The sequence below is a fragment of the Ptychodera flava genome, chromosome 18, assembly GCF_041260155.1.
Source record: "Ptychodera flava strain L36383 chromosome 18, AS_Pfla_20210202, whole genome shotgun sequence".
NCBI lineage: Eukaryota > Metazoa > Hemichordata > Enteropneusta > Ptychoderidae > Ptychodera > Ptychodera flava.
The window spans coordinates 8,551,010-8,566,331 of record NC_091945.1 but is presented as its reverse complement, the minus strand read 5'-3'; the positions used below and the strand labels follow the sequence as shown (position 1 = coordinate 8,566,331).

The 15,322-nt window shown below is 37.1% G+C and overlaps 1 protein-coding gene across 3 annotated transcripts in view; it reads left to right on the top strand.

Moving 5' to 3' along the window:
• The window catches only part of LOC139116769 (N-chimaerin-like), a 69,196-nt gene that overhangs the window by 47,258 nt on the left and 6,616 nt on the right, over positions 1 to 15,322 (top strand). For all 3 annotated transcript variants that reach the window (XM_070679417.1, XM_070679416.1, XM_070679415.1), the window contains 7 exons: positions 6,127 to 6,397; positions 7,298 to 7,381; positions 7,962 to 8,046; positions 8,431 to 8,604; positions 9,378 to 9,455; positions 9,832 to 9,969; positions 14,452 to 14,566. In XM_070679417.1, coding sequence (XP_070535518.1) covers positions 6,127 to 6,397; positions 7,298 to 7,381; positions 7,962 to 8,046; positions 8,431 to 8,604; positions 9,378 to 9,455; positions 9,832 to 9,969; positions 14,452 to 14,566 — 945 coding nt within the window. The remainder of the gene's footprint in view (positions 1 to 6,126; positions 6,398 to 7,297; positions 7,382 to 7,961; positions 8,047 to 8,430; positions 8,605 to 9,377; positions 9,456 to 9,831; positions 9,970 to 14,451; positions 14,567 to 15,322) is intronic.

Below are 15,322 nucleotides of genomic sequence, written 5' to 3'. Positions count from 1 at the left end.
TGTAAAATACCGGTACAACATTTTGGTTATTCAACATCTGTACTAGTCTCATGGGAATTTGCAGGCTCACCTCTGTAAAGTAAGGATAGGTTTTCTGAGTTTGGTCAATTTTACTGAAATGTTAACAAACTCAGATTCTTTATAAAACCAGCTTGCTGATCAAGACATACTTGTAAATCCTTCATAAGCTGAAAATGAACAAATGAACAAAATTACCATCATTATGCCTGTACATTTGTTTCTATTTATGCTAACAGATAAAGTGATGCTATACATGTACGTAGAACCCAAAGGCAACAACAGTGAGATTGCTTTTCTTTGTGATTCTTCTTGTAACATTGTTTTTTGTGACAAAATCTCACCTAGTCACCTGTCTTTGAGACTGACTATTGAAAATTTTGTTGCTGTCAGCTTTACATATTGCCATCTTCATTGTGAATTCTTACTCCTCACAATGCCAAAGTAGGATCTTTGTTGTAATATTGAAAGTGATTTAAGTTGCATTACAGTAATTATTAGAAAACACAGGTGAATGATTTGGAACGTTTTTAAAAATCTAGCTGTGCTGCCCCGTCCTACCATCATTGCTTTGGTTATGTCCAAGACAAGCCACAGAAAATTATTTGTAGACGTGGCTAACATTATGCCGGCTGATATTCATCCAAACAGCCCCCAAGTGCTTGTTCACATTGATTGTGTGATTTTAATGCTTTGCTCTCTCTTGAAAGTTGTGCAGAGTTTACATATAATCAATTTGTTCAGCAATAAAACTGATTAAAAAATCAGTGCCCCTTTAACCACTGCAAAATGGGACAGGAATGCTGACGTCACACAGGCAGATTGATATAAGATATTGAAAGTTTCAGGTACCAGTGTTGGTCACTTTGAGTGGCGGTTAATTTGAAATACCATGTACCCGGTATGCGTGGGAAAATGATCACTCAGATGGACTGTATCAACAGTCTATGTAAGTCATGACTGCCTAACACATGTTTCAGTGTGTGGAAATATCAGTTGTGAAACTAAACAAAGACAAGGGAAATCCCCATCACGTATCACAGTAACATGTATGAATCATATGATACTGTGTTTAAAGAAATGTTTCTTTTTCATTCACACATGGGTTGATTCTACCATTAGTGTTTGCTTTTGATGTCCAGCATGTCAAGGTAACAGTATAGCATTAATTAGATAGTTTCAACTCGGTTTTTATATAGAATTTCAGAATTCTTATGATTAGCCAGAGTTTTAGCCTGTTCATAGTATATGATGTTCATCAGTGAATTTGGTATATTCTGTGTGGTTGTTGCTCTGGTTATTTTTCTTTCATATTATGTACCAGATTTATTCTTTTGCCAGTCATGTGTGGATGGAATAATGCCATCTTTGTGTCAAAATTCTATGTCAGCGTCAATGTGTCTGTTTCTCGCAATGTTGTTATTACATGTATTCAGGTGCATATGCTACCGTCTTGACAGACTGACTGTAAGTGACTGTGTTGAATCTTCTTTATTGCTTTCTGTCTGTCTGATCTTTCAGTAACAGTTTTGAATAGAATGACTGAAGTACTTTCCTGTTTCTGTAGCTGACTTTATCACAGTAATTGCAAGCCAGTTCACCGTTTCAGGTCATAACCTGACTATTGTGACAGTAGTAGGTCATTGATGATACATTTCAGGTCACATGTCATCATTCTGTCATGCATTTGTATGAACAATTCCGTTTTCACTCTCACTTTTCTCGGGGAAAATTATGACATCACTTCCTGTCAATGAAAAAAATATCATATACATCATGCACTACCCTTTCAGAAAATGATTACAAAAAATTAGGCTGTACCGGTAGTCTGTTCCATTAGCTTTTCTCTGTGGTGTCTTCCTGTCGTTGTAAACCCAGTAGGAAAGTTCAACTCTACATTGAAACACAATTACAGCGTTCTATTGCTCATATCTAAGCGGTACTCGTATATACTGATTTCAAGATTTTAACTGACTTCCACAAATGTAGAGGCCTAAAACAGTGGAATACATGTATTGGAAATGTAAGTTTAAAATCGTTACTCAAACCATACTTTACTCATTCTTTCATAATCAACAAATAAGGGGATCAGCTTGCAAAGTTTGTGATTTGTGAAGTGAGCTAACTCAGGTTCAACCCTAGTTTGAGTGCCAAAGTCGATTTTTGTTGCCTTTATACCATATAATAGCAACAATTTCTTTCAGATGTAGACAATTTTTTTCTGATTTTCCCAAAATTTTGGTCAAAAAGTGTAGCCTATGAAACTTTATGTCCATTTGCTTCAAAATCATGAGGTATTTCGAGGTATCAAAAACGGAGGAGTGAGGGACATAGTGCAGGACACGCAAACTGTAATTTATGGCACTCTGAGGGACGTCCCGCACTGTGTAAAATATGGGACTCTGAGGGAACGTCCCGCAGAGAGTTAAAAACTGGACTCTGAGGGACGGGGGCGCCCACTACGATGTGCATTGGTCCGGTACGCGCTGACGCGTTACTTTTCAGTTTGGCTTTTTCGTTTGCAATGGATCGCCAACAGCGTCGTCGACATTTTGAATCCTGCCAACAGAACGTGAAAAGAAAGATGAAGCTACGCCAAGAAATCGCTTCCAACGTTTATTTCGTTTTTAGCAAAATCAGAAGAAAATATAACTTTCTATGTAGCCAATTCATCATGATGCCCTGTCTGATGTGGCGCTTGGATTGCCACCACTGTCATGGCGAGAAATGGTATAATATCACAAGCAGATCGTGCCTCGAAGTTTATCGAAATGCTTTTACGTAAAATCTGTCTGGAGACGTAATTTCTCGTGTGAACAGATTATGACATAGCAACCACAGTCCTAGCCTTGCGTACAGGTCTGTGTGTTCCCGGCGTTATACGGCCTCTCACATGTAGTAGGCCGTATAACGCCGGGAACAGAGTAGAGTAGATCGAAACGCAAACGGCGGGGTGTTATTATAGGAAAGGCAGTGACTTATTTTAAATCTGAATAAAATGCTGTTTCTGGTTGTGTAAGTCTGTCGATCGAAATATATATTTTGTTCCCAGTTGATTAATACAATACAATACAATACTTTATTGCTCGACAACACACTCAACGAGTGCGGTAAGGCAAAAATTACAAAACTCAGCAAACACTGGATGAAGCCGCTGCTGGGGGAGGAACTAAAGTACAAGAAATAAATTTGGCATTAATCATGGGGGAGGGCAGTCTAGATCTCCCCTTTATGGTTTGATATTTACTGACTCGTTCCTTCTCATTTTTGTCAATCGATGAAAGCATTTTCGTCTTCCACATTTCAATCTTACTTTGACCGATGTTATATCCTGACCTATAGTGTCATTAGTTTTGACCAACGTACAAAGACGTGGCCCATGCGCCCGGTTGACGAGATATTTTGCAAAACTGTGAAGAAATATTTGAACACGTACGACCATACTGTATGCATGGGGGCCCGGGAGACATCGATGTCAGTCTTTCCGGACTGTTTACATGTAGCTTAGGGGATATCAAAGCAGATGAATCAGTCAGTTTAATAAAACATAACTTTTCGGACATATTTTATGTCAATTTTGTCAATGTCGGACTTTTGATTCGTTAGAGAAACCAGAATCACCTACAGAGATGTCTGTATTAACTTAACACGGACGCACAATTCGGAATAGTTTGTTGTGCTACGTCGGTCTCAGTCTTGGTGTCTCTCCCATAAATTTTCGAATCTATAGGCCTACACTTGTCGTTTCGATTCACAGGTAGCGGTACACCGATGACCAGATATTGTATGTTCTTAAAACTAGTTTATAAAGCAATTTTACGACACTCTTTGTCATCGTGTCTCCCCGTGAACGTCCTTGAACCTATGGACGTGACCATCGTTTTTCTGCGCCCATTATAGTGTAAACACCTGCTCGTTCCCAGCAGAGTACTTTTTTAAAGTTCTGCACATCATTGTACACTGTGTGTGTAAGCCCTAAACATTGTTCAATTATGGAAAGGTATTAGTAAAGAATAAAGGGTCGTTACAGTTGCAAAAATTGCGAGAAAAACGGCATGTTTTTCCAGTACTAATATGTCTATTTTGAAGCAAAAGCGTCATGGACATTCGATCGATGGTGATGAACTTTCTCCAGGCCGTGACATGTCACCAGTTACGAACTTTACCGGTTTTCGATACGAAAGATGCAATATATTATCAGCGTTGTTCACATTGTGTTTTGAGTCTGATATCGAATATAACAGGAAAAACTAACGATTAGAGTGACGACAGAGACCATGCCCGATACGGGAAATTGACATCAACTTTTGCATTGAGCAGTGACTTCAGACTGATATATAAATGTCGACAATATAAAACATTGAAAAATGCCAGAGAGAGAGAGAGAGAGAGAGAGAGGTTTACGCTGTCGCGAACTGATTATACTCTTTCGGATATGACTTCGGTATAGACGATACACAGACATCGAAAATGTAAACCTACTTTCCAGAAATTCGACAAATCTTATAATAAGAGTAGAACATATCCAAAAGTGTTGGTTGAAGTAAATCTTCAGATGTTGGTTTTCCAAAGTTAGACAATACTTACAGAAATATGGTCGTCATAGTCTTCTCTTAAAAACTATTTTCTTCAACACCACGTTTCTTATGATCGGTGATGTCATTTTTTATTATTTTTACAAACTTTCAATGCATCAAACGCCATTAGACTATCACATATGCCTGTCAGGGAGTTACAATATATTTCCAAGGGCTGGCACGCGATGTCAACTTACGCGTCGTCCGTCGTGCGGCCGGTGCAGTGTCACAGATCGCTCCGTCTGTAATCGCGGCCACTTCTGATGTGACACCCACGTGCGTTTGAGGGTTTTTTGTTACCTAATTTGTCGACCTCACAAAATTTCACAGTCCATGCTTTGAAGCAGTCTCAACATGGCAAACATGTCTCGCGTAAATTTCATCCTCGTCGTTCCAATTATTCAAGACTGCCCATAGCATACAGCCCCAACACGGGGAACACGCAACTCTCTTCACCTACACGCCTTTCGATAAATTTTCACGTAGTATTTTCAGCGACCTGCAGCGCAATGTTTAGTAAGCCCTATCTCCATGGGCCTGATCGTGATTTTGTGCTATACCAATGCACATCGTTGGGGGCGCCCCCGTCCCTCAGAGTCCAGTTTTTAACTCTCTGCGGGACGTTCCCTCAGAGTCCAATATTTTACACAGTGCGGGACGTCCCTCAGAGTGCCATAAATTACAGTTTGCGTGTCCCGCACTATGTCCCTCACTCCTCCGTTTTTGATACCTTGAAATACCTGAAAAAATTACAGAAAAATTCATAAAAATTGGTAAAATGTTGCCCTGATATTTTGAAGGGGGGGGGGGGAATTACAGTGCTCAAAGGGTTAATGGTGTTTGAAATTTAAAATTTCTTCTATAATTGTTGGCTTGGTGGCAGATGTTGAAACTTTAATATTGTTCTCTTTGGGTTTCAAAATGAAGTCTACATAAGCTGCAGACCAGAATGGCAAGATTTGGACTCTGAAAATCTGTCTTCCTTCTTACAAAGTTTTGAGATAACGTTTTAAACCTTCCGGTTTCCTATAGTATTTGTGAAGCAGTGGTTTGATGTGGTGAAGGGAAACCAAAGCTATTGAAATATTGAAAAAACCCATTGTAGATATCTATTAAATATTGATTGATTTACAAGAGATATCTGTGAATGTTGATGATAGAGATGATTATAGTGGTGAAGGTCAAGTGGGTCAGTCCAACCACAGTTGATATGTGGAATTTGCAGCAGGTACTTGTAGATAATGGATACATGAGGTGTGAAAAATATTTGACAAGACCCATCTGCTACTATAGAATAGATGTTTATTTTTCCTAAAGTTTCGGACATACACGGACGACCTTCATCAGATAGAGGTGGTCGATATAAGTACTTGTACCTCCATTTTCATCTTTTCATCATCCCCATGTCTTTTATGGAACAGTCCTCCTTGCTACTGGAAACATAGGGCCATGCCAAAATTTGAAGATAAAAGTGTCAAACGTCCTTCAAAGACATTAAGCAATCTCACTGCTGTCTCGTCTTTCATTTCAGATTTGGAGGAATCACAAAGAATTTCAAGCTTTTCTACGATGGGTCGCACTACGTAGGTGATAAGACATTTGACACGCTGCATGATCTTGTCGCCGACGGCCTCATTACAATGTACATGGAAACCAAAGCAGCTGACTACATAGCGGTGATGGTTTCCGAGCCGATTTACGAACACCATTCTAAATTCACGACGGTAGATGGTCGGAAGAAGAAAGTTGAAAAGAAAGAAGTGAAGATAGATGAAGACTTGAACAAAGTTAACAAAACACTTGTGAGTTTGAATATGCAAATGTTTTTTTTAAAAACCAAAAAAACAGGATTCATACAGTCCAAAAAAATCTTTGAAAATCCTGATATTTTACAGTCTACTGGCAAGTCCTTGAAAATAAAATTGAGTCTCTTAAAGTCCTAAAAAATTGATAAACCATCCAAGAATTTTAAAAATCACAAAATTATTGATCATGACACTCTAAACATGATATGTACGAAGATTAAAAATATATTGTCATCTTTATTATAAAATGCTGCTTGAAAAATGATATTATTGACTTCAAAAAGTCCTTGCAAATTGCTCAAAATCCTTAAATCTTATTGTGACTTTATCTGTGAGTGAATGGACCATGGAAACGTAAAACTTAAATAGTTTCCAAATATGTTTTAAATCATGAACCATTCAGTTATGGTGTATAGTCAATGTCATTTGTATCTCCTTCAAAACTCAATCACTATAATGTCTGCATGCAAAAATATGGTGTTTGGTCACTGAGAGTAATATTCTTTTTACAGGAAAGTAATACAATACCCACCTCACTCGACTTCCTATTTCAGTGAACTTTTTGGAATTAAATTGCTTTGTACTCAACACAGCACAAGTCAATGAATAGGTAGAATAGATGAAATTAATTGTTGGTAGATTTCAGACCAAATTGATTGTAGGTTGTCTTGATTTTACCACAACTACATTTGATAACAAAATCTGGTGAACAAGTTGCAAGCTGTGTTGGTAAATATAACAAAATGCTGACTGCAAAATTAAAATGTTCGAAGCTCAATTATATCCATTCTAACTTAATATCAAGTTATGAGTTATGAAATGAGTTTTAAGAATTTTGTCCTGACTTCCTGTGTTTCAGTGTGTTCATGTTTTTATGTGTACACTTTCATTTTTCAGAATGACGAAGTTGATTCGCCAACAAAGATTCGACAAATTGAAGAAATCACTCCCTCCTCCTACGAAAAACCTCACAATTTCAAAGTAAGAACAATAAGTAATCAAAGATGTTTTTCATTTTAACTAAAAGAAACTTTGTCTACTATTTGCTATCGACAGTTAGTGTTTGAATTTACAAGAATTTTCACTATCTACCAAGTAACCAATCAGCAATTTGTATTCACTCAAAAGAGACTTAATCAACCAATCAGTAGTCTGTGCTTACTGACTTGGTGCTCAGTCAACCAATCAGCAGTGTGCATTTACTGATAAGGAACTCCGGTGACCAATCAAGTGCGTGCTTACTGACAAAGGGGTCAGTGAACCAATCAGCAGTCCAGTTACTGCTGCATTAAAAATACCACATTAGAATTCAACAATTTCTATCAGAGAAAGTCATCAAAGTATAGTCAAAGATGTATTGCTATATGTACGGATACTTTGAAATCAAGAAACATCCACACACTCAGTGGATGTAGTTTTCAAATGACGATTTCTATATAAAGCCAAATAAATTTCGTATCTTACATCACAGGGGGAAGTTGTGAAAGATTTTAGACATGGAAACTATTGACACTTTCATTGTTTTATTTACTCATGTATCTTTTCTCTACAATCTTGACAGGTTCATAATTTTGTTGGTCCCAACTGGTGTGAATATTGCGGTAACTTCATGTGGGGACTGATTGCTCAGGGTGTCAAATGTACAGGTAAATGCAATCATTTGAAAAATAATTAAATAGTAGACTGGTTGCCTCATTTTACATGTAACTCTGGATTTTGCAACTTTTGTGACAATACAGAACATTATTTCTCCTACCTAGAACTACATGTATTATGTTCTCTTGTAAATAATTTTAGATTTTGTTTTTGTACTTGTTTACTAATTCACACCCATAGCTTTATCATCAGGAAAGTGATTTTTACGTAAAGTTTTAATCTCACGTGTAGTTCTGTCACTTGAATTCTTTGAAGACTCACTTTAATATCTCCTCTGTCAAAAACACCAAGATCAACTCTTTCAGCTAACTAGTAAGCTCATAATTTTAATGTCCCGATATCTTATTGGAAGATTGTTTCTTTTTTTTTCACAGACTGCGGACTCAGCACGCACAAACAGTGTTCAAAACTTGTTCCCAATGACTGCCAGCCAGACAAACGACTGATAAAACGTGTATACAGTATTGACCTGACTACATTAGTCAAAGCGCATAACACAACTCGACCAATAGTTGTCGACAAGTGCATCAAAGAAATAGAAACCAGAGGTAAGAACAGACATTGTTTGCAATGAGTCCAAAATTTTGTAATCATTTAGGTTGCCAGTGCGTAGGGTTTGGAATGAAGATATCATTTTCTGTAAAACATTAATTTTTGTCACCGTAATATCACAGATATGATAAATCGATGTAATCAGTTAATTGCAACTGAATGCAGGCAATATGCAAAACATTCTTCAATCCAGATTGCATTGGCTTCCCTTATTCAGCAAAATTATGAGCCCCCTCCCATAAGATGTATTTTAATAATGATATTTGTACGATAATGGAAGTTGTAGTCTGACATCAGGTACAGTCCCACTCTTCACAATATCAGAACCACCATTGATATCAATTCCAGTTTCTTTTTTATTGTATTCAGAACACACATCACCATTGATAAAATATTATTTCAATCGTTTGCTTTGTCTCCATTGGCTTGCTGTAAAATAGTGGTTTTCAGTTTTATAGTTTTTATAGATTACCAGTAATAGCATAAGTTTCTGTGAACCATAAAAGTTAAAGAATACAATGTAACTAAAACGCAAATGAAAATGATAAGGGTTGGTTTTTTGTCAAAATTTTCTTCTTCACTGAGTTAACAAATGTTTGAATCTGTTTCACAACTATTAAATGCCGCATAATAGACATTTCATGACAATAGCATATTGTACGTGCTCATGTTTGTTTTATGATGTAAGACTAGAAGAAACATGTTGAGGGCGCTCTTTCACCGCAATAATCTCCCAGTACAACAGTATAATTGTTGGTTTTGTCTGTAGGATTGGAATCTGAAGGTCTGTACAGAGTATCTGGCTTTAATGACGATATTGAAATGGTTAGGCAAGCATTTGACAAGGGTAAGAAGAAAACCTCTTAATTCTGTTCAAAGCTGTTGTGATTTACAGTTGTCTTCCTAATACAGAGATGTAAACGTGGCTAAATATTTGCTTTTATAGATTTTTGGTAACAAAGTAAAGCATTTGTTTCAATCCAAAATTCAAAAAAGCAAACGGATTTACATACATCTTGTTGTTGTAAATGAGACCAGCTGGTTTTCCAAAGTCATTATGTGTTAAAAAATTTTCATCACAAATGTATTGATAGCTTTACTTATTAGTCATATGTGATCTTCAGCTGCACTGTATGAATTACCGCAATATCAAATTCATGCGAAAAGCACACTCTTGATATGAGTTTTATTAGAGAACTCTTTTCGACAATTTTTATTTTCAGATGGTGCAAACGCCAAGATTGGAAAATCGGAGTACAATGACATCAATACAATTACGTGTGCTCTGAAGCTGTATTTCAGACAGCTGCCAATACCTGTAATAGCTTATGAAGTTTATCAAGAGTTTGTCTCTGCTGCACGTGAGTTTCATTCAGTTTTGAAGATCAACTCTGAAATTTATCATCTTTTGTATTTCTCAGTCTGCTTATACAGCATTTTTACACATTTTACAGATAATAGATTTATGCTTTTTGAACTTTATGAAATTTCTTGTGTCTCTTTATAACATACCAGAAGGGGACTTTAGGCCGAAATATAGGAGAAATCTTGATAATAGTTTCTGTTTGCCATCAACTAATCCATGCACACAAGACTAACTAGCTAGATGTACCAAAAATTATATCAAAAAATGGATGTTCATCTTTTACTTATTCACTTTGGCAGACTACTAGTAATCTCTGATCAAACATTTTCACTCCCATTTTACTGGGTGCACATTTGGAAATATTTAGAGCTCCCTGCCGACCCATCTTGAGCACCTGGCATTTGACCAGCATCAGGTCATCTGTGCAGTTTCTTTTGTTTTTCTGTCGATGGAGTAAATCAGACTCTGAATTTCTTTTCAAAACATAAAGCTAACCCAAACTGCAAAATACTGTACGTAGTTTCAAAACATGGCTATATAGAACACCAGTTGTGTTCATATAAAACATACATGTATCTTGATACAACATGTGACTTTCAGGCGTCAGACCAGTCCACTTATCTGTGCTCTCCCTGGCCTTTCGAAATTGTTAGTAAATTTACGAATTGGGTTCAAAAAATATTAGTAAGCAGAAATTATGTTATTCTGAACCCACCAACTTTCAACAAGCACTTCTGGTACTCAATAGATGATTTTAAGGGGATAGAAATGATGAATGATTTCATTATAGACAAAAGAAAATGAAAAATCCCTTTTTAGTTTTTTTGACAATGAACACTCATATTTTGATACGCATTTTCAAAAGATTTATTGAATAACACAGTACATCATGGGTCATGAATGCTTGTAACATTGAAATTTCTTCCTTGTCTCGCAGCTCAATAAAGTGTGTAATTTTGGTCAACGGCCAATGAATGTTATTCAATTACTCCATCTTTATTAGTCCCCACGGACACCGTCCGGGGGACTTATAGGTTTGGTCGTGTCCGTGCGTGTGTGCGTGCGTGCGTGCGTGCGTCCGTCTGTGCGTCCGTCCGTCCGTTCACGCAGATATCTCAGAGATGCCCAAAGCGATTTCATTCAAACTTGGTACAAGGATTACTCATATGTCATACAGATACACGTCGATTTGTTTTGTGATACAATCCAATATGGCTGCCAGGCGGCCATTTTATTACGATTTTTTCATGTACAGGAGCCATAATTCGGGCATGTTTCAACTGATTTTATTCAAAGTTGGTACAAGGACATTGACCAATGTCATAGATATGCACGTCAATTCTTTTTGTGATACGATCCAATATGGCCGCCTTGCGGCCATTTTGTTACGATTTTTTCATGTACAGAGCCATAACTCAGGCATATCTCAACCGATTATATTCAAACTTGGTACAAGGACATTGACCTATGTCATACATATGCACATCAATTTGTTTTGTGATACGATCCAATATGGCCGCCAGGCGGCCATTTTATTACGATTTTTTCATGTACAGAGCCATAACTCAGGCATGTTTCTACAGATTTTATTCAAAGTTGGTACAAGGACATTGACCAATGTCATAGCTATGCACATCAATTTTTTTTGTGATACGATCCAATATGGCCGCCGTGCGGCCTTTTTGTTACGATTTTTTCATGTACAGAGCCATAACTCAGGCATATCTCAACCAATTTTATTCAAAGTTGCTTCAAGGACATCAACCTATGTCATACACATGCACATTGACTTGTTTTGTGATACGATCCAATATGGCCGCCGTGTGGCCATTTTATTACGTTTTTTCATGTCCAGAACCATAACTCAGACATGTATTAAGCAAATTTATTCAAAGTTGGTACAGGAGATTGACCAATGTCATACATATGCATGTTAATTTGTTTTGTGATACGATCCAATATGGCTGCTGTGCGGCCATTTTGTTATGATTTTTTAATGTACAAAGCCATAACTCAGGCATATTTCAACCAATTTTAATCAAAGTTGGTACAAGGACATTGACCTATGTCATACATATGCACATTGATTTGTTTTGTGATTCGATCCAATATGGCCACCATGTGGCCATTTTATTACGATTTTTTCATGTCCTGAACTACAACTCAGATATGTATCAAGCGAATTTATTCAAAAGTATTTTTATCACAGACCTAATGAAGAGGACTCTATCCTCTCTGAGGACCTGTAATCAAAGCACCCATTAACAAGTGGGGACTGTGTCATCAACGATGACTTGTTACACAACATAACATGTTCAAGTATATTGTGACACAAATCATAACTCCCTTTGTGTGTGTAGTCAGTGGTTGATGATTATATATATTAATTTATGAAGCGGTCATGAATATTATCAAATATTATCAGTGTTTGCACAAGTTTTAGATGCTAGAAAATCTGTCCCCTGTTTTTCAGATTTTGAAAGCTCTGTTACCTTGAAAGTATGCATGTCATCCATAGGTACTAGGTGGTGCCACCATAGCTGCAGTCATTATGCCATGTTCATCTCTAAAATTCTTTTTAAACAACCACTGATCAGAACATCTTTCAGTCTGTGGTTTCACACAAATTTTGTCTCATCTCAATCAAACTTAAGTACGCAAACTGAGACTGGTGATCCTGCTAATGTTTTTTTAGAGACAGTTACACTTTTAAAACGCTGCAGATGATCGTCATTTATTTTTTTGTCTGGATAAACTTTTTGGTCATGAGACTGTGCACAGCATTTTCTCTGGATCATAGAAAACTATCAGTATTCATAACATTTGCTGAGACAGTTTTTTGTAAAATATTTTGAAGGAAACCTATTAAAATTGGCAAGCTGACTGAAAAATTCAATTTGCAGATCGTCAAATGACAAATCTATGACATCTAAGATTTCCGGCTCGCTTCCACCTCCATGCACAGAAAAAAACACTTTGCAGTACATGTTCAACCATGCGCGGTCCGGACTGCAGTTCTGCTGTAGTTCGACTGTCTTTCAGGCTGACTGTTCTTGATCTCTTCTAGCTCGGCGGTTTCATTGTTTCGTATTTTTTTCATATCAGTTGCCGTTTTTATGCCCAACTTTCTTTCCCAACTGGATACTATCAATCCAAAGTATTTGTAACTGCCCGCTTCCCTCGATCCGCTTCAACAGTCCATTCGGAAAGTTGACAGCATGTGAGTGTTTGGGTGTCTCGAAACTACCGTAATGGGGTGGTAATGCATGACACACCACTATGAGATTACAAGACCCGGGGATCTTGAAACCTTTTCGCGCATGCTCATGTTATCACAGGTCAAAGTCCAAAGCCAGCTATCACCATGTGTCGATGCGCCGATGATAGGGGCAGCGTAGGTTTTGAAAGACGAGATATGACAGTATTTCCCCGGAATTCATAATCTTGACCGAAAATCAGGTTTCAAAAATAACAAAATCGTTCGTAAATGGCCGATCGGGCATTCATTTTTTTTTCGTAAATTTAACATTTTTGTTCGTAATTTACGAAAGTTACGAGCGACAGCGAGAGCACAGCTTATGATCTTCTATCTTGAGAATCCCATGTCCTTCAGCTTTGATGTTCTGTCATTGATATTATCATTTCTAAGACTGAGCCATTTCAGAGATAGGGATGGGTAGAGTCCATTTGTCTTTTATTGCCAACATGTGGATAACATTCATTCCTTTAATGTCTATGATATCATCATGCCACTTATACTCATTGTGTTGATTAAAATTAAATGGTGACATATTTATTATTTTGCGTGAGTGTTTGCATGGTCAGTAGTATGAGCTGCTAAATATTTTCCAAGTTTGAATTGACATGTAAGAGGATTGTGTTGTATGGGCTGATGCTTATGTCAAGGCCAGTGAGTCAGTAAATATAACTTGTGTTTCCCCTACAACTTGAGCAATCGTGTTGAGATGCTGTACCCAAATTGCATATCAGTGTTGTAAAATTTGATCAAAAGTACTGCCGAAACACAGTATGACATCAAATTTATTAGGCAATGATAGTGTTGAATGGAGCTCATTTGAAGAAGATTCCTATCTCTGACCCATTCGTGAGCTTTGCAGAAAAAAATATAGAGAACAAAGTACTTGAAAAAGAGTTGTTGAACCTGTGGAATGTAAGTGGTCACTTGCTGAAGTGACAGCGCCCCCACAAGGTCAGTGATACAATATAACCATCAAAAAGTAACAGCATCAGTGACCTTCCCCAGAAATGGCATGATTGGTAGTGACAGCATAGAAAATCCTACACAGTTATGAATGGCCTAGCTATAATGAATACTTGTCATGAATGAAAAACCTGTTAAGTTGGTCGAAGTAGCAATTATAACATTTATTTGATACAGGAAGGGAAATAGCAGTGTGTGACCTTTATAATGTGGTCCTTCGCAGAAGATTAATTTAATTTATTTTCATGGTTTCAGAGAAACCCACAGATAAGGAAAAGGTGGCGTTAACCCACAAAGCAATTCAGAGACTGCATGAACTGAAGCCAGCTCATTATCAGACGCTGAAATTTGTCATCAACCACCTGTACAAGTAAGTAAAACAGACTAGCTGTCATTGGTTTGTACTGATCAATTTTGATTAAAGTGTAAGCCAATGAGATGTCATGGTTACATTTCTTAATGAATTTAATTAATGTGTACCATATACTTTACCGCACAAATTGGAACAACAGTCATGTTAACAGACTACAGTCATTTGAAATGGCTATGGTGAATAGTTAGCTGGTTCTATAGTTGAAAGTAGATCAGTGTGCTCTGTAAGTTTATACAACTGTACAATGCTAAATGGGTCCAAGATGTTTTTGTGATGCTTTCAATGGATGACCCAGTTGAGGCCTCAGTGAGATATTTTTAGGCTCGAGCATGTAAATTTTCATTTGTCCTATTGTATGAAGCAAAGCATAGTTTTTTTGTTACCAGTGTTGCAATCAATGACAAGGTCATCCTTCTGTTGGAAATTAGACCTCCATAAACTAGTACAAATTGCTTGTATCAAGTAGAATGAAGAATATGTTTAAGTTAGAACACGCCTCAGGGACAGATATTGAGACTCTCAAACTTCTACAATTCTTTTCTGATCTACCACTTGTAGGGGTTCATTTTAAAGCTCTTGGTGTAAAAAACTTCACCATCTTAGTTTTTCAAAAATCTAAAATTTTTATTTTTCTCACTAGAGTTAACACAGGGATGGCAGCCATTTTGAATTTCAAATATCGGTAAATCTTGGGTACTTTGATTCTCTAGTATCAAAATTTGCACAGTGACCACTAATTTTTATTAAATTTGC